The sequence below is a fragment of the Pelmatolapia mariae genome, linkage group LG10_11 (genome assembly GCF_036321145.2).
Source record: "Pelmatolapia mariae isolate MD_Pm_ZW linkage group LG10_11, Pm_UMD_F_2, whole genome shotgun sequence".
NCBI lineage: Eukaryota > Metazoa > Chordata > Actinopteri > Cichliformes > Cichlidae > Pelmatolapia > Pelmatolapia mariae.
Window position 1 is genome coordinate 11,912,010 of NC_086236.1, and position 19,712 is coordinate 11,931,721.

Below are 19,712 nucleotides of genomic sequence, written 5' to 3' on the forward strand. Positions count from 1 at the left end.
CAATCATTACAAAATATCATTCCATTTTTTTTGTTTGAAAAGGAGTAGGCAGAAGTATACACTTATTTGTCCCTACCCCCTCAAGTTTTACCTCTCATTCATTTAATTTCCTTTTAGTCTTAAATTAAACAAAAATATGAATATGAATTATATAATGTAAAATTACTATTAAACAAACGACTAAGTACTTTAGACTTTAGTTTACTTCAGCCATATTCCATATAAATCAGGTATCATACAAAAATAAAAATAGCTTCAAATACAGTAATGACCCACCAAGTCATCATCCAATTTCACCTGTGATCTTGTATCACCATTGCTCTCTGAGCTTTGTGTTGGTTCTTCTGTCACCTGACAAATAGGACATACATGACAATAAGAATAAAATGTGTAGCTGCTTCAGTGTTTCTGACAATTTGTGCAGATCTTGACTCATCAGTAATGTTTGTAGGGTGAGTGCATTTTTAAAACAATTTGTGTAAACTGCACTACAAGGTGGAATATATGCAAAATCATGACTACCTCATGATATTTTGTCTCAAAAATTAACCCTATGAATATGCCAGTACCATTAGGAGTAAATTACTGTGTCACCAACATTTTAACGTTAGACATATAATTTTAACAGCCTCTGTAAACTAATATCCTGGCTTGCTCGAGGCTGCAGTTTTCTCTGACAGTTTCAATCAAAATTAGAAATGCTACTCTGAGACTGAGATAACTAATAGTGCTGCCTGTTGTGCAGTTAGTTTCCAAAACACGTTATTCATGGTTACATACAATTTTAGACTGATGTGGGTCAAAGCTTAGCCTGTAACGTTATTATGACGGACACATTTTGAGTGAACTTGACTTTAAGTGACTTACAGGTTTCTTTGAAAAATATTTTCTTCCTTTTTGCTGCCATCCTCCTCTCCTCCTTGCAAAACTAAACAGAGCTCCCTGAAAGGCAGAGCCAATCACATTGGCCATATTTGTCACATGAGGTAGGACTCCAGAGAGAACGTAATTTAACTCTTTCTGCACCGCTGGGTGAATGAGACGTTGACAGATCGTTTTTTTCTTTCTATCGGTTTTGTTTTTCTTTACTCGAAGAGATCCAATTATTGGTGGGGACAGTTCAATAATCGCTGGATATTGGTGGGGACATGTCCCTTCCGTCCATGCCAAATCTACGCCCTTGGTATATATTATTGTTATATTGTTATTGTATATATTGTTCTTAATTATTTGTAACTGTTTTTTTATTATTATTACAAAACAGTAAAAAATTGCATAAATCTAAACACTAAGCTTAAATTAATAAGCGTAAGTTAAACACATTGAATATTTTTGACATATTACAAAAGGAATAAAAAAAATGAAATAGTTGACTATGGCGACAACCAGCGGTGAAATATATATAGTACAGCTGTACAAAAAGTATTATCCAAATAGGGGACTGCCTGAGAGCAGCCATTTAAACAGTCACAGCTATAGAAGATTTACAATACAAACCCAGAGGCTTTTTCCTTGGAAACTGAAAGAAACCTATGAGATATTCTTAATATATTGCTAAAAAAAAACCTTAAGATTAGCAGTGTAATGAAGGAATAGTTTGATTCAGCGGTTTTGCTACTTAAGGGCCTAGCAAGCAATTTTCCGTCTTTCCGAGAATCTAAAGAGTCATACTGAAAACAGATGCCACTGCACAGATGTATGTGTCAGTCAAGATGTACATAAAAGGCACAAATGTTTTCATTTAGGCCTTTGTGGATTAAAATATCAAAGTGAAATGAAATACTGAACACAGTCAAGAGTAACGAATAAATACACTTTAAGATTCATCACCGAGGGGGAAAGATGGGGCAGGAAAAAAATAGTTCACCTTCTGTCTGTGAAGCATGACGATCCCTACCTTTTGGTGTTCCTTTATTCATGTTTTGTTTTCTGTGCATATCACGTTTCTTTATAATTTTCTAATGAATGGCACGCCAAGAATTCACAGACAAAGTTGCAATGATTACCGATTTCATATCAGTTAAGTGATGCAAGCTACAGCTATTTCAGTTACATCAAGGCTGTAATGAAGAGCCAGAACTGCCGCCATCTGGGGCGAAAGGATGCGAGTATGCAGATTAAAAGAAAAAAACTCACCTTAACATGTGCCTCCATCAATATATTCCGCATAAGAGATGAAAAAAAAAATCCATCCATATATGAATTAAAGCTCGAGTGGATTTGAGCAAAGAATGAAGCAGTTAGCTTGTGTGTTCGGTTTCACTTTTACTTTGCTCGGCCCTTCAGGCAAAATTCCTACGCAAGACTTATCAGTAACTCCCATTTGCGTGCTTCATCGCTGTGGTCAGTTTTGTTCTTACAGCTTCCCGAATCCAGTTTCTTATATACAAACAGTCCAGTCGATATTAATTATTTTAACGTTTTGTAATAAAATGTAAAACAATTACACTGGTTTACATTTAAATCGTGCCGTCGCATCTGAATTGAAAGCGAAATGCTGGCGGACTTTCCCCGGAAACTGATGACGCTTCATTTTTTTTTTAAACGCTCATTTAAAAAACGCATAAAACTCTAGCCAACACCGGGCCTTTTAAAAGACATGCACGAATTAATTAATTAGCAGTTAACTAATTATTGCATGTCACCGATGAAATGTGTCAACAAAAATATGTACAAGCATCTTACATCACACACTGTGTCCTCACACAGCCCCACGTAGCCTAAAGGCGTCCCTTTGTCGCAGTATAGCCTACTGTTGCGACACCAAGGTTTCCTTGTTAGGATCTTTTGTTTTTGTCTGTTGACTCCAAGCGCTGGTGAAAGCACGCACATTTTTTTTTATGTCTTATTCAGAGATACCTATGTGTTATCTGATTATATTGAGGGTGGATTAAAATGATACTTTATTAAATATCCCTGTCCCTGTTCACACTGCTCTTACCCGTGGAACCTAAATTCTTAAAAATAGTAAAATAGGCTCATCTTAGTCTAGGTGGCGTTGTCTTTACGTAGCAAAAAAATCAATCAGTTATCCCACCCATTTGCCGCAATTAAATAGTTCGTACAGGGTCCAGATAAACAGAATATTAGCACTTTTTTTCTTCCATCACAAAAACGGAATTGAAAGAAAGATCATACAGAAGTTGGGGAAAATATTTATTACATCACAGAAAGCTCAGCTTTTTTGTGCAGATGTAAAACGCAGTGAATAAAATATTTAAAAAAAAAAAAAGGATACACCAGTGATGCTTTGTGTTCATTCCTTCTGCATCCTCCTGCATTACCAGATCTACCCAGCAGAAGTCCTCCAAGTCACCTCTCTGCCTAGCTCAGGTTCAGCTGTCTAAATACAGCTTTTGGCACCACAACAGCACCTTAAGTAATGTTTTACCGACCAGAGCAGTCAGTTGTACAGTAGGAGGATTTAAGCCCTGGCAAAAGACATTTTAGAGTGATTAAAATCAGGCAACTCAAAGGATAGAAGCAGCTGGAAGAATTTCAGTAGGTGATTAGTGCTACCTTTCAGCAATACTACATTGCATTTAAGCATTGCTTTAAATAAGGTTTGTGCGCATTCATTTATGCAGAGCTCTCTTTGAGATCCAGAAACAGCATTTTAATCAGGTCGAGGTCTGGACATTGACCCGGTAATTGCAACACCTTCATTCTTTTGATGTGTTACTAAATAGAAGAAGCTTTCTCCTGGGCCTCCACATGGGGGAGTAATGCGGTGATGATTCTAAGGGCTGTATATATGTACACTAAATCACTTTTTTCTGTATCAGTTGACTTGTTTCCAGGACAAATAAAGAGACTGAACCTTTGGCTCAGGCTTAGCTGTCCCCATACTGACACTCCTAACACGCAACCCCACTGATATCTGAAGAAAGTGGGGAGTTCTTTTATGTCAAAAATGTGTGTAACTGTAGAAACCACACCGCCAGGAAATCTATTTTAATTCTAAACTATTTATTTTGCAATAACACATTACCATTATTTCCCACATAGACAGAGGATTTTGGAGAAGTGTGCATTGTGCTGCTATTCTGCACGCTGCCTGTTGCAGGTGATGAGAGATGTATTTGAGGTCCATTGGGACTCAGGATGGAGACATATCTGAATGCTCCACACCAGCAAATTTCCTAAATTTCTAGAGGTGGCTACATCTGCTGATGACAAGAAACATCACAATAACACAAGTAAGCTAAATAAACAAATACAGTATGTAACAAGTACCGTTACAAAGTAGTTCAAAATAAAAGACATAAAACACAAAAATACTGAAAAGAAGCTTTAAAATGTATAACATGTTGTTTAGCTGCAGAACGTCATGCTGCTTCATGACCGAGCAATTGAATATCTGAAAACAAAGAAAAACAAACAAACCAAAAAATAAAAACATAGAGAAGCCAAACTATAATTTAGATTCTTTGAGCTGGCGAACAGATGGAGTCGCTTCATTTTCAGCCTCCTTTTCCTTTTCTCCTTTTCTCCTGCTTGAACAACAAGGTGTCGTTTAACAACAGTGGGACATAAAATTTTTTAACTGTGACAAAAATAGGTATTAAACATAAAGCTTGTAGACATATTAATGCCTAAACTTACCTGCATATCTGTGGCATTTGTGATATAGTCTCTGGCAAGATTTTTCCATTTGTTTCAGGCAACAACAAACATAAGACAGCACCACATATTGCTAGAACTCCCATTAGTATGTAGGGGAGTGCCTTGAATTCTTGTCCTGCAAATGGAAAATGCAAAATAAAATGATAAGGACATCAAAACAAAAACAGACTATCTGTTGCTAGTAAAAAAAAGAAGAAGAAGAAATAACCAAAAGTATTTTTTTTCTTGTTAAAGAACATAAACCTTGACCTCAAGATTTACATTTAATAAAACTTCAAGTCTGAAAAACAAAAACATCAAAAAATACATAAATAAAAAGAATGTAAACATAACTGTCTTGAAAATTATGAACTGAAAAATGTGCTTAATTTTCCAGAGTTCCAGCTGAACTGGTAGCATTGTTAAGCAGACAAATTGCAGAGAATAAGGGCAAAACTTTGGGATTTTGTACTATAAGTTGTTAAGACTTTCTCTGTATTATTGTGGAGTCTTTGCCTTACAATTGAGACAACTGTTGTTGTGAAATGAATTAAATGGAATTGGAAAGACAGAATAGCAGGACAAAGAAGTAACACAGTTAAGCCTGTGCAAAAGTTTTTCTGTGATTATTGACAGTAGCATTACTATGTAATAGAAGGTTAACTGATCCAGCTAACTTTAAATACTTTGGTAAAAATAATCCTGGTAAAAGCCGAATGCCTGAAGAAGTACAACAAACAAAAAATCCTACCTAAGTAAATAATAAACGGGGAGATGATGGTCCCAATCCGTGCAGCCATGGAGCAAATCCCCATTGCTGTGTTTCTGATAACCGTGGGGAACAGCTCTGATGTGACAGCATACACCACACAGAATGCTGATGTGATGCCAAACTTTCCCAACATCTCAAGAAAAACAGCCACACCTGGTAAACCTATGGAGGTAAAAAACATTTAACATTACAGCACAACCTAAAAAGTCAAACGAGATGCACATAACTAAGTGTTGTTTCCAACTTCCTCATGTAGCTAAATATACCTTACTTAATCATTCGAGCTGTGCTAGTGCTAAATATTCATGATCAGTCGATTAATATGAATTTTTAAACAATGCAGCCATGCTAAACAGACTGCACTTAAGGCCTTTACACACAGTGCATTAGATCCATGCAAATATTTTGCATGTTAAAATATCAGTTCTAATTCTCACCGACTGCAGAACTTCACTTGACGATTTGCCAGGATTTATTTTAATGAACCAAAAATTGTTTTTCAGTTCCAAATAAATAGCTCTGACCAGTCAGGCCACTGCAACTGGCAACAGGTGCAATTGTAACTTAAAACGGACACTGTTACCGAGTATACAAATACTAAAAAAAAATACCATTTTACATCAGACGAACAGCTACAGTAGACACTGCTCTGGGTCAATGGCCCTCTGAAATTATTCCTCTGCCTCCTCAGATGTGGTTCCAACTCTGCCAACAAGTGCTAAAAGTGCTCAACTGCCCTATTTGGTCTCAGTGCATTTTCTGGTGAAAACGCATTTGGAAAATTTAGAACTTTGTGTTGCTTTTTGCACGCGCTCAGTGTGTAATGCCCTTTAGATCCATGTCAGATTTGGTCACAATGGAAGCTAAAGGTATTCAACTTGGTCAAATAACACGTCACATGCATTCTGAATACATTTTTATTTTATCCAGGTAAGTAAATGGGGTTTTGTTCCTGTTACATTTTTGACGACGAAGTGCAAACATTTGTTCATCTGCAGTGTCATCTCATTAACAAGAGACCTGCTTGTAACACTTTAATCATTACCTATTGGAATGAGGTGGACACAGAGGATCATGACACCTCCGAGAAAGAGCGTGGAAGACTGGCAGAAGCGCCTGGAGCAGTACTTAAGCAGTACCAAGGCAATTATGTAAGCTGGAACTTCTACGACAGCGGACAAGAAGCTGTTTATGTAAGGGTCACCGTTCAGGTTGGAAGTGTTGAGGACTAAAGCATAGTAGCTGATGGTGATGATGATCCTGCACAGAAATTCAGAGCAAAACTTAATTTGACATAAAAAGCAATTATTTTGGTTTAAATCTTTTAATCTCTTAAGTGATATGAGCAAATTCTAGATGTACCACAGAAGTGAACATATCAGTGTAATAGAGAAAATATTGCAGCTTTTCACAATGACCAAAATGTTTTGCTTCTTCTCCTTCATTGTCAGTGCATCTTCAATCTGTGGCAAAAAAAAGACAAAGTGTTACTTTGGTTAAACTTTGGATCCTGGACCTGCAGACTTCTGCATATGTGGTATAAAGCCATATAATGATTTTTTATAAAAATAGGCTAACTTGAAATGCAAACCTAAGCCAAGAGACAAGCATAATCATGGTGCAAATGTCAAAGGTTGTTTTATTTTAACCTAATGTACATTTCAGGACTTTTTCACATTTCTCTGAACACATTCTGATTTAAAATCACCAACTTGCTGATGCACTTACCTCAGCTTGTGTAAAAATTGCCTGCGGGGGCTCTACTTTGTTCAGCTTGGCAGCATGCTTCAGGATTGCTTCAGCCTCGTTTACTCTTCCTTGAGAGAGCAGCCAGCGAGGAGACTCTGGGACTATCCTGAGCAGATAAACATAGTGGCAACATAGTATTTTCAGAGAAACACAAACTTTATCATTTATTTGATAGTAAAGCAAAACATTGACAACATCCCTGCCAAAACATCTTGTTGAGTTAGCTGTTTGTTGGTTGAGGTTGAATAGTCATTTTTATTTAGGAAAGATCCTAAAGTAGTGAAATGACCCAGTATCTGAATGGTGGACATGACAAGAGCTGATTGAACTGTATAAATGTTCAGGAAAAGTGCTTCAGTGATTTCACTATTTGTGCCTCTAGTGTAGAATATGCTGGACTTACCTTCACAAAAAGAAAGGAGATGATCATGTCCCACAGTTCAAAGCAGCACGCCATTCATAAAAAACAAAACAAGTGATCAACATGACTGACAAGGGATTCAGATCACGTTGCAAATTTTGGGTCTGTTTACCATATAAGGCTGTAAATTTCTAATATGCTGACATGTTTTGGAGTCAGAGTTTAACAAACTCTGACTCCAAAAGTTGGACATTGCAGAGTTGAAAACAACTTTCAGGACACAAGCTGTAATGCAACAAATGAAAAAGTCTCACCACCACAGAGGGACGTAGATCAATCCACAGGTAGCCATTGGAATCAGCAGCAACCGCCATTCCCGGAGGAAGTAGGCTGCTCCAGGCATTGCCATGTACCCCAGTGCTGATCCCATAAAAACCCCAAGAGAACAAAATGCCACTCTGGTTTTTGGGCTTAGAATTTCTGAACCTGTAAATGTCAAAAACAACATTTTGGGAAATTTGTAATATCGTTATAATGAAAGTTCTGAAACTGACCATTAGTGCAGTCTGTCTTACTGTCTTACTTATCAAATCAGATAAACCATTATGGTCTGGCATGAAGCACAATTCATATGTAGTTTTTGAGGTTGTAACAAGAGCTGTGCAAAAGTGATACATAGTATGTCTATATAACAGTTAAGAATTATGTTTGCTTATTTCTTGATTTCTTAATTCTTTCATTTAGGGCTTCCTAAATTTTTATTGTACATCCAAGCAATTGACTTGTGCTTCATGCACAGACAAAATTACTTAATGTCTGTGCCGCATAAAAATTCTTATTCCTTATTAGGAAAACATACCTAGCACAAATGCAATGATGTAGTTGGAGAATCCCCCAGCACCCACCAAAAAGAAAATGAAGGTGAAAATCTCCCAGCTCGGGGAGAATATCTGTGCTGTGATTGATACAGTTTGAAGCAGCATCATGATAAAGAGTATTGGTCTCCTTCCGTATCTGTAAGGAAACACAGTCTAGTAGACTAGATCAACACAAATACTGTTCAAACATTGTTGTGTGGAGTACAGACCTGTCGGACACCAGACCTGAGATCAGCGCTCCCAGTAGTACACCAACATAATAAATGGAGCTGGTGAGTGGAAGTTTGTATGCATTCTCACAAACCAAGTCCCACTGCAAAATCAGTACATCGTTTTCACTCACTTACAATTTGTTGTATTCATCTGCAAATCTGTCAACTAATAAAGAAATGACAGGTGACTCAGATCACAATTTAAATTACTGGTAGGTTTTAAATCTAAGGTAATATGGTGATAAGTTCTGAAGTCCCACTGTAGACAACGGGGTCCTGCATGGGCTACATCTTGGAGGATGTTTTCATGATATGCTGATATTTTACTGACTGGAATTCTCAGTAACTAGTTGAAGACAAGAATAGAATAGAATAAGAACTCACAGCATCTATGACTTCTGAATATGTAAAGCAAGAGTAACTCTCCCACAGGTAGAACAACTTTTGTTTTTTAATAGTTCCAGGTAATTGTTTGTGCAACAACACTAATAACTTCATTAATTTTCCATAATAACTATCAGTTAGTCTCCCCAGCTCGGGGAGAGTTTAATCACACTTACAATTTGTAACACCTAATTTTAACTCATTTACACATATACTGATAGAAAGTGAGAAAAAATCAGTCTATGTTAGGATAGTTATTGTTTTATTCTTTTTATTTGCATGATGTAGAGGAAACATTGTGGTTTGATGTTGTTTTGATGCTTGGATGCTTTGCAATCACTGGGGAAAACAAGGAACTGTTAAACTTTATAAAAAAAAAAAAAGACAATGGAAATGCAAGTCAAAATCCTCACCTGTGGCACGAGAGAGATGTTTGAATAAGATGAAAAGGACTAATAAACTAAAGAGCATTAATCTTAAATCCATTGTAACTGTAATGCAACTTTAATTGACAGTAACATTAAAAACATGATGCAGGATGCTGCTGGTTGCTGAGTAAATTCAAGGGTTTGTGTGACTTCTTTCAGTCTGCATAATTCTTGCAACAGTCATCTTTAAGCAAGATTATATTTTAACAAGCATTTGTTTTTGTCTTTTTACGGCACTAATGTACAAATAATTACTTACTCGACTTCTAGTTGCTGCTTAATTTCCCATTAATAATAATATCACACACTGTGAACCCTGTGTATAAGAGTAGTAAATGAAGGTTTGGCATTTTGACCTGTTGTTGTTGTACCTGGTGGGCTGCCATAGTTTAGCAGTTTACATGAATTAGTTTTACTTTGCATAATAGCTTAATCATGTCATGTAAAAGTCTATGTAAAACTATCTTGTCTGAAATTCTTCACATCCAGCTCCATGCCAGGCACTTCAATTAAAAGCGCATCTGATAACACTGATAAGAATTTCTAGTTACTAGATTGGCAGATCAATGCTATACCTTGTGCATGCATGATCTAGATAAATCTATGATGCTAAATAAAATTATGACAAATTTCTCACCTCGGTAACAATAGTTGACTGGTAGATGCTTTTGCTGTGTAACCACCCATCTATACAACTCTCCCAAGGTATTTCACTAACGTTCACATCGACATTTGGGATAATATTGTTCTGAGAGTAGTTCCTGACCACATCCAAGTTAAGCCTTGAACAGGAACTCCGCTTTGCATTGCCACTAACAGTTTCCAATGGGATTGTCACGTTTTTCCACATCTCGCTGATGTTGTAGTTTTCAGGAATATAGCATTCGTGAGATGGAATAGCACCTATGAATACTATATAGCCACCAATAAATCCATTTGGGAGAATGCTTATGGCCAGTGCTAAAAAAATCCTGAGCTGAAAGGGTCCCCAAGATCCAAGAAAAGCTGTGATGGTGTCATAGTCTCTGATTTTTACCGTATCCGTTACTTCACCAAAATCCTTCATACTTAAAAGAGTCAGTGCTGAATAGCCAGAAGATAGGATGAGCTCTATTGGTCTAAGAGATTTCAGAGGTTGTGAACTGTAAAGCTGAGCTCAGGTTTTATATGCCTCACCTGATATGGGAGGTTACACAGTTACATAAAGTTTTTTTTTACAACACTATTTGAGCTTTAGCACATGTTTTGTTGTGCTAAACAAGTGATAATCCTGTAGCTGAGGAGACTAGTGCATTATGACCACAGTTACACAAGATTTTGAAAAGTATTTTATTTAGATTTTAATATTTTCAATGACTTTGATGTTTTCTTCACAGCAGGTTAGGTAAATTAGACATACCAAATACTGTGCACAGAATAAAATTTCAAAACAAAAACAAGTAAAATAGAACTTTTGAAATAGAACAGATACCATGACTTAATAAGTTGGATTATTTCAGAATATTTCAGAATTATTTATTTTCATTACAAAGAGAATATTGCAAAGGATTGAGGTGGGACCTTGTCTTTGAATGCCCAAAAACCTGTGAACCGTGTAACCAGGTTTATTGTCCACTACCTGGGCGGGTACATGCTGATGGGCCAGCATGCAAAAAGGGCTGGAAGAAAAGGTTTAATTTGGGAAACATAAAAAGTAGGCTGGATCTTGAAAGATGTTGGAAGCTTGAGATAGACAGCTGATGTGTTAATGATGCACTCAGTCTCAAAAGCTAGTTTTTGATGCTGGGGATGTTGTAAAGAGAGCACCACAGTCTCCCCCTCCTGGACTGGAAGCAAAGACGGTTGACATCCCAATGAAGCTTCAAATGGTGAAGCGGTTAGTGAGCATACTTAACCCAAGGACCATGGGGCCTTCAGAAGGAGGGATTGAGGTAGTGATACAGCAGAGGGCAGCTTTAAGCTCCCGATTAGCCCTTTCTTTTTGATTTTTGAACTAGAATCCTGAGAATAAGCTAACCTTCGTGCGTAGTACTTCACGCAAAAACAATATATAAATTGGGAATGTCTGTCTGTGTGAGAAAATGTGTGAGGGAATGCAGTTGGAATACAGAGGTGGCTGACAGGAGTGGTTGCAAAAGAGCTGAAGGCAGGAACAAGCCTTGCTTTTGAAGCAAATTGAACAGGTTGCACATACTCTCTTTGTAGAGTGGGCTACCAAAAGTTAGCTAAGAGATGGTGCCACTTTAACCGGGGCACCAAACAAATCTGATAATGTGCACCCAAGGCATCACTTGCATGCGAACGAAGGAAGGCACGAATACATGGTTCGGGAACAGATATACCTAATGACGTGGCCGGTGTATATGGGTGTATATATCTTCAGATTTGTATTCGGTCCTGCTAAAAACAGTATTTTATCAATAATATGATAATTCTGTATAAATCACATTCATAATTGAGTCAGAGTAAAATCACAAGCCAAGAGTGACTACGCTGTTTATTAAGTTAAGAAAATAGGGTCTTGGTGACATGATGATCTAGCAATGTATTTCTGAAGTGAAAGCATTACCTCTTGGAATGGCATGGACACAGAGGATCAGGATGGAGGAGGAGAGCTGAAGACTGGGAGAAGGTTCTGGAGCAATACTGAAGCAGTACCAAGACACTTCTGTAAGCTGGAACCTCACACAGCAGACGGGAAGCAGCTTAAGTAATGGTTGACATGCTGGTTTGATGTGTTAAGGGTTAAAGTGTAGTAGTTAATGATGATGAAAGCGATCCTGCTGAGACAGAGTACTCATAACGAATGAGTTGCCCTAATTTAGTTATTTCAATTACAAAGCTTAGTTGTTTTTTTTTTGAGGCAAGGAGTTTTACATTATTTTTTGAAGTTCTGGGAAATAATTAGATTTTATAGTGTAGAGACTTCAGAGTAAAATTGTAAGACTGGAAATGCAAAATACACAACCAAATATCAAACGAATTAGGTGCAGTTTGGAGACTTAAATAACCAAACGTTTGTACTGTATCTAGCTTATGCATATGACTAAAGTTTACATTTTCATCTCTTGGTTTTAATACTATTCATATTATATGTGGAAACTGTACACATACCACAGAAATGTAATGTTTTTTTCTTCATAGACAGCAAATCTTCAAGGTGTGGGGAGGAAAACAACAAGATGAAGCTGTAGTTAAACTTTGGATCCTAGATCTGTAAATGAAACACGACTTCTGCACACATGGTACAAAGTGATATAATGAGTGACCTAACACAAACAGGCTAACCTGAAATGCAAACCTGAGCCAAAAGACAACAGGAACTCGAGTCTCTTGGTGTAAGCAAGTCTTAACCAAATACTTTTCATATTCACCGGGAACAAAAATATTTATTTAATATTTGTTTATAGAAATATTTGTTTAACCACAACCCCCCCCCCCTCCCCCCCCCAAAAAACCCCAACATTCCTGGAAGTCACAAAGCCCTCCTACAGCCTCTTTTTTTTCACTTCATCAAACTGCATTTTCCAGCCTCTTCTGCTATATTACTTCCAGATGATATAAAGGCCAAGCCAATAAAACTACATCATAATTAAATTATCTTTCATCTAGTTTTTAGAACCTTTGACCTTTTTAGCACCTTTGCAGATTGTGAAGATCACATATTCAAACAAACAACATATTTCCAAGACTCTTACTTCAGTTTGGGTTGAAATAGCCTCTGAGGGGCCGCTTACTTTATTCTTCTTAACAGCTTCTTCCAGAATGGCCTTTACTCTTCCCTGAGAGAGCAGCCAATGAGAAGACAACAATACTAACAATATAACAACAATATCTCTACAATGTAACCAAACGATGACCTGGACACATCAAAGAAAAACTTAAATTGGATGTTAAAGTTTACTTTAAAATGACTTTGAAACAGTCACAAATTAAGCCATTACCATCGCTTATTAATTTCATATGATGGTGTTACCGTTATTTAGTAAATGGAAAAGGGACTGGATCTTATACAGTATTTCTGTTCTACTGGAGCATCAAAGTGTTTTATACAACATGTCTCATTCACGCGTTGACACCCATTCAAACAAGCGCTTTTCTATTTTCTACAACTAAATGCGTTCTATTGAACATTAACATTTCAGAGGCCAACTTGGGGTTCATTAACTTTCCCAAAGATGCTTTGACATCAAAACTTTGTGCTCAAACTACCAGCCTTCCAGTTACTGGATGACCAGTTCAACCTCCTGAGTTACAGCCACGACCATACACATTGATTTTTTAAATATTATTCAACCATCTTGTTGCTGATTGACTTCAGTGTAACTGACTTGTTGCATCATCCAACCTTCTTAAGCATCAAGTCACAACCAGTTTCCCTGTAAAATATCTTGATGCTGCCTTGACAATTATAGTTTCTCTAAATGATTAAAAAGCAACTTAGGCCCCAAGAGAATGAATGAGATGTGTTGAGAAATAAGTTAATGTTAAGAAGTCATACATTTAAGTTAGAACTTCTAGTTATTAGATCAGTAATATACATTGTGCATTTATTCAATTACATAAAATAGAAATTGCCAAAAAATCTGTTCAGGAGGATACTGATGGCCAGTTGTGAAGGTGTCATGGTTTTTATGCTGTCCATTTTGTGACTAAATTTCTTAACCTTTAAAGCAAAAAGGATAAGTTTTCTTAGTACTTAGAGCTCAGAATTTATACATAGCTCGTTTAATCTAGGAGGTCAGATAGTTATGTAAAGCGTCATTTTTTTTTTTTAGGTCTCTTCTATTTGTGTTTCATACAGGTTTTTAATACATTTTGCATAATGACAGCAGAGACGTTTTCCAAAGCTAAAGCTAGAGCTTCAAAAGCCTAATGTGGGACAGCAACTCAGGAGGAATTTATCTTGATACAGTTATGACAGAATTCACTAAATAGGCTTGGAGCATATGACAGCTTAGAGAGACGCCATTGTTAACAGCACTGCTTGGTTCCATCACCCGTCACCTCTGATTTCTTCACTGCATTTTATAGCAATTCATAATCACAGTATTGTAGAACAAGTGATACATATCAATATGTGGTTAATATTTCTCATTTCAAAACAGCTTGAAGTGGCCCAACAAATTAATAGTGAGCATATATTTAAAAAGATATAAAAATAAACAAACAACATTTAACAACAAATATTCAATGACAATTTATTTCAAAAAACAATAAAACAAACATGTAATCTAATAACATCTTGTGCACTGATTCAGTCAAAGATTTGTAACACTTCAATGGTTTCAAGTCTCCCCATTTCAATATTGGGGGTTGGGGTATCCCAGAACTCCTTGCTCTGTCTTCTCTTAAACAAACAAGATATTACAAGTTAATTAGTAAGCTTCAGATATGCTGGCAGGTGAAGTTTGCTACCTTTGGACAGAATCAAGCAAACTGCTATCCGTTTCCAGATTTTATGCTAACTAAGCTTAAGACCTGCTGACTGTACCCTTTTCTTTATTAGTATGGTAGCATGACACTTTTCATTACAGTAAATCAAACTTTTCACTGGCAGTAAAAACAATAAAATAGACAATGATGTTAAATTACGATGTGGTATTAGCTGTTAAAACACAAAACCAGAACTGTGCGATAATAGGGTTCAGATGTTAATTTTTTACTTGAATTTTGTGACCATTCAATTCCATAAAAAATGAATAATGTTTTTATTTGCAATATGTCTAAATACCTATAGGAATTCTTGAATTCACAATCTTAGCGTGCTTGTGGGATTTTATTTTGGGATTTCAGATGGTCACTTTCACGCAAAAGACGCTTAACATCAAATAAACTAAAGAGAAAGAGCTTGCCCATCAGAATGGGCCTCACATGGTATGGGTGGGTTAACTATTGCTGCATTTCTTATGCATTTCTTCTTCTTTGGTCCACTGCAAAGCCTGAAAATACAAAAAAAAGTGAAAAAAAGAGACAAAATTCACATTTGAAGGTATGTAGCATAAAAAAATATATTGACTTTTTACAACATGCACATCACTTTATCAGGAAGTCAATCAATCTAAGTGTTCTCAGAAATTATGCATTGACAAATACTAAAATCAATTTCTGACGTGTTCTACAGCCCACATGTGAGACACTTAGCAATTTGATCTTATCTACATGTGATACGTGAACTCCCCTCACCCCTGACATTTTTGCATCTGCTCCACGGTTTCCGGAAGATCTTTATGAAGGGTCTCCGGAAGGAAGAGGTTAACCACAGAGGAAGCAATTGTGAGACTTCCCATTAAAATATAAGGCAGAACTTTATTATACGTACCTAGAAATAATAAAGAAACAAAAGTCAACTTTTAGATACCTATCGATGTATAACCTCATGAAATGTTAAGCATCTACAAATCTATGTTTACTTCAAGTTTACATGAGATGCTGCAAGACATACTTTTACCTGACTATTTAAACCCAAAGGATATTTTTACATACCACTGCTGTTATTCTGTGCTGGTTTTTTAGGTACCTACGCTATATCATTGTATGACTAAGCCAATGCAGTGTCTGTGTGAGATATCTAACATCTGTGTACCTAAAAAAATGACATAAGGTGCTGTGATACTGCCAACACGTGCAGCTGAGGAGCACATCCCCATGCCAATATTCCTGAGTACTGTGGGGTAAATCTCAGCAGTGTAGATGTACACGATGCTGAAGGCCATGGTGAAGCCAAACTTTCCAGTCATTTCTAATGCCAGAGCAACATTGTGAAGGGCTGAGGAGAGAAGAAATAGAGAGAGACTAAATTGTTATTTGGTTTCATGATATTAGAGTTTTATTTTGTAAGAAGGGAAACCTTACTGTCAGGGATGAACTGGATGAGCAGAAGAACTCCTCCTCCAATGATAAGGAATAATGAAAGGAGCACTCTTCTGGGACATATTTTTAGCAGCCATGTAGAGACTATGTAAGCGGGGACTTCGGTTGTAGCAGACAAAAAACAGTTCACAAACGGGTTGCCACTGAGGTTGGAGGTGTTCAGCGATAAACCAAAATACCCAATGTTTATTGCCATCCTGAAAAAAAAATACAGTGTCATTATTTACCAATATTTGTGTTATTATATAAAGGTCAAGTCAGGCATCTGTTCACATTGACTATTTTTGCTGAATTACAAAAACCTAAAATGTCAGAAAAAGGTGAAAGCAACCATAAAACGTACCATAAAAGGAGACACATCAGTGTGATACATCTCAGATTCTTGGATTTCATAATATCAAGCATGGTATATGTCTTGAAAAGAGGCAATTCCTGGGTGTTAAATGGAGACAGAAGATGATTTATGTGATATGAACTTCTACTTTTGTACATAGACTATTGTCAGTATATCATAAGCAGATTATATGTGGGCTTTGTCCAAGGAAAAAGCATTATGTGGATATGAATGGATGAGATTGTACTGTATTTTAATCTTATAGTAATCTGAGGAATGATTCATAATTCCAAACACTAGCACTAGATTTCTATTCAAGAAAGCAACTTCTAATAAAACATTAAGAAACAGAAATGATGAAATAGTGCATTCAACCATCACAGTTATCTGAAATATTAACATGTGGTAGCCTCAAGGAAGCTATCCACATGGCTTTTACTCAGGTTTTTACTCAGGCTATGGAGAACGAAAACAAAATAAATAGACATGTATGGGAAGAGGAAACCTCCAGCAAGAAAAAACACAAACTTTCCCAGCTTACCTCTCCAGGGGCAAAAAAATATAAATGACTAAAATATTCAATGTGGCCTCTAGAGTCACATTTTTACATTTAGTCTGTGAATATTAAAACTACCAGCATACACCTATCAGCCACAACATTGAAACCACCTATGTAGCATTGTGCAGGTGCCCCTCATGCCAATAAAACAGCTCTGACCCTTGAAGGCCTGGATGTGATGTCTGGCACTGGGACGTTAGCAGTGGATCCTTTGGGTTCCAGGGTTGGACATCTGCAGATCTGGCTTGTTCCGCTGCATCCCACAGATGCCTGATCGCACTCAGATCTGGGTCAACACTTTGGGCTCTTTGTGGTACCCCCCTAAGCAGGTTTGGCAGTGTGGCATGGTGCACTGTCCTGCAGAGGGAGGCCGGTGCCGTCGGAGAGTGTTGTTACGATGTGGGGAGTGGGTCTGCAACAGCGTTTAGGTGGGTGATACATGTTAAAGTAACATGCACAAGAATGCCAAGACCCAAGGTTTTCCAGCAGAATAATGCATTGGAATGAGAAGACAAATGCTATTTGTTTCATCTGTCAGTGGTTTTAATGTTGTGGCTCATTCTGTATGTCAAATTTCCAGAAATGTAACCCTAAATTTGTTTTTCCATTTTTAGAAAATACTAGATATGGACCTGAATGTTAGACAAATGCATATATTAATACTAATATTAATAACAGTGAATGAACCTCACCTCAGATTCTTTAAAGATTACAGGTGGTGCCTGAACTTTATTTTTACTTGCAGCTTCTCTGACAATGGCCTCTGCCTCTTTGATTCTCCCCTGAGTCATCAGCCATCGAGGAGACTCTGGGATAAACCTGCCCACCAACATAGTTTTAGAGTCTGTTTTCTTCACAGTTATTGACAGTGTTATTGACTTTGCATTTATGCATGAATATTGGAGTAAAAATCACTGGATATCATAAAAAAACATACCACCACAGTGGAAAGTTTATCAGAGAGGTTGTTGACAGAACTGCAACCAGAGTCCTCCATTCTCTGATGCCGTATGCAATCCAAGGAAGTGTCATGTACCCAATGCAGTAGAAAAGGAAGGCTCCGAGAGTTGTGAACAGCACACGCATAGTTTTACTTAAAACCTCAGTTCCTATCCAAGATGAAATCATAAATCGTTAGTGACAAGCGTGTTACCTAAGGCAAACAGAGGAATCATACCAAACACATGTTTAAATTATATTTCAAACCTAGAACAAATGCAGAAATGTAGAGGGATATCTGAGAGGCTCCAACCCAGAGGTACATGATGCAGAACATCCTCCACGAATGAGAAAAGGACTGAAGCAGGACGGAGAGACACTGGACCCCAAGAGACATAAAAACAACCTTCTTCCTTCCAAACCTGATTAGAAAGGCATTGTATATATCACAGATATTTATCCACAGATACAGCGCATTTATAAATGCATGTGGTTTGTTTTCTTTTGGTGAGGAAATGCAATCAAACAGCTACAGTTAAGGTTTTAAAAAAACATCACAGCTAAATGAACAAACCCTCTCTGGAAATGAACTGAAATTGGAAACATTAGAAACCGAATAAGGAAATAAAAATTAATGTTAAATACAAAACTATATTAACCTGTGTGTTAGCACCATCCCTCTTATAACAGCAGATGGGGCTGCTGTCATTAATTCCACTATATAGTGTGGGTATAGGGTTTTTTTTTAACTGTTCCTAAATCAGTGTCATTTGCCAGCTATTTATTTTTCAGACACTACTGTAACCAGCACTGTATGAACGGACTTGATTTAGAGAAACTAACAGACTTGTAGTATATAGTAAATGACAGAAAATGTCTTATAATTAAGTCAATTTAGGTATAATTATACAGGGTGGATTCAGGGTAAGTAGAAAAAGGATAATTAGGAGTAAAATACCTGTCTGAGAGCTGTCCTGAGACTAGGGACCCAACGAGATATCCCACAAACAGACTCGAGGATGCAAATGGAACTTTCCATTGGTTGTCACAAACAAGGTCCCACTGTAAAAGATGTGAATTACATAATAAAAAGACAGCTTAAAGCTTCCAAAACTGGAATTTAATGTTAGTAATCATAATAATACAGTACTGACCTCAGTGACTATAGTGGATTGGTAGATTTCTTTGCTGTAATTCCATCCATCTAAGCATCCCTCCTGTTCCAGGGTTGTCAGGTTAACTTCTCTTCCAGGAATATATCCTTGTGCAGAAAGATTTCTAACCACGTCTATCTTATATCTGCTGCACTGGCTCTGAACTTCCTCACCATCCACTATCGTAAAGGGAATGATGGCATCTCTCCACTCCTCGGTCAGGTTGACGTCTGGAATCAAACAGTGGTGTTTGGGAGCTGCTCCAACAAAGACAATGTAAAGCCCGTTGAATCCAGTTGACACAAAAACAACATTTAGGAGAAAGAATGTGGTCCAGAAGTAAGGACCGCTCTGTCCAAGAAATGCTGTATCGTCATCATAATCTCCCATTCTTTATATATATGTATATTACAAAAAATACCTCCCTGCTCTGAAGCGAGAAAGGCAAAGTCTTGTAAAATTCT

At 37.1% G+C, this 19,712-nt stretch overlaps 2 protein-coding genes across 2 annotated transcripts; both read right to left on the bottom strand.

Annotated features, from left to right (window-relative positions):
• Positions 1-4,414: 4,414 nt before the first annotated feature.
• On the bottom strand, positions 4,415-10,455 carry LOC134637893 (solute carrier family 22 member 4-like). Its single transcript, XM_063488445.1, has 10 exons — positions 10,027-10,455; positions 8,575-8,678; positions 8,347-8,501; positions 7,802-7,973; positions 7,106-7,232; positions 6,740-6,840; positions 6,423-6,637; positions 5,357-5,539; positions 4,606-4,741; positions 4,415-4,493 (listed from the first exon to the last, which is right to left on the bottom strand). The coding sequence occupies exons 1-10, from the start codon at positions 10,453-10,455 to the stop codon at positions 4,415-4,417; spliced, it is 1,701 nt and encodes a 566-aa protein (XP_063344515.1).
• Positions 10,456-15,063: 4,608 nt separating this feature from the next.
• On the bottom strand, positions 15,064-19,712 carry slc22a5 (solute carrier family 22 member 5). Its single transcript, XM_063486577.1, has 10 exons — positions 19,249-19,712; positions 19,053-19,156; positions 18,362-18,516; positions 18,093-18,264; positions 17,848-17,974; positions 16,606-16,694; positions 16,245-16,459; positions 15,976-16,158; positions 15,576-15,711; positions 15,064-15,331 (listed from the first exon to the last, which is right to left on the bottom strand). Exons 1-10 carry the CDS (start codon positions 19,636-19,638, stop codon positions 15,226-15,228), a joined length of 1,677 nt encoding a protein of 558 aa, XP_063342647.1. The 5' UTR covers positions 19,639-19,712; the 3' UTR covers positions 15,064-15,225.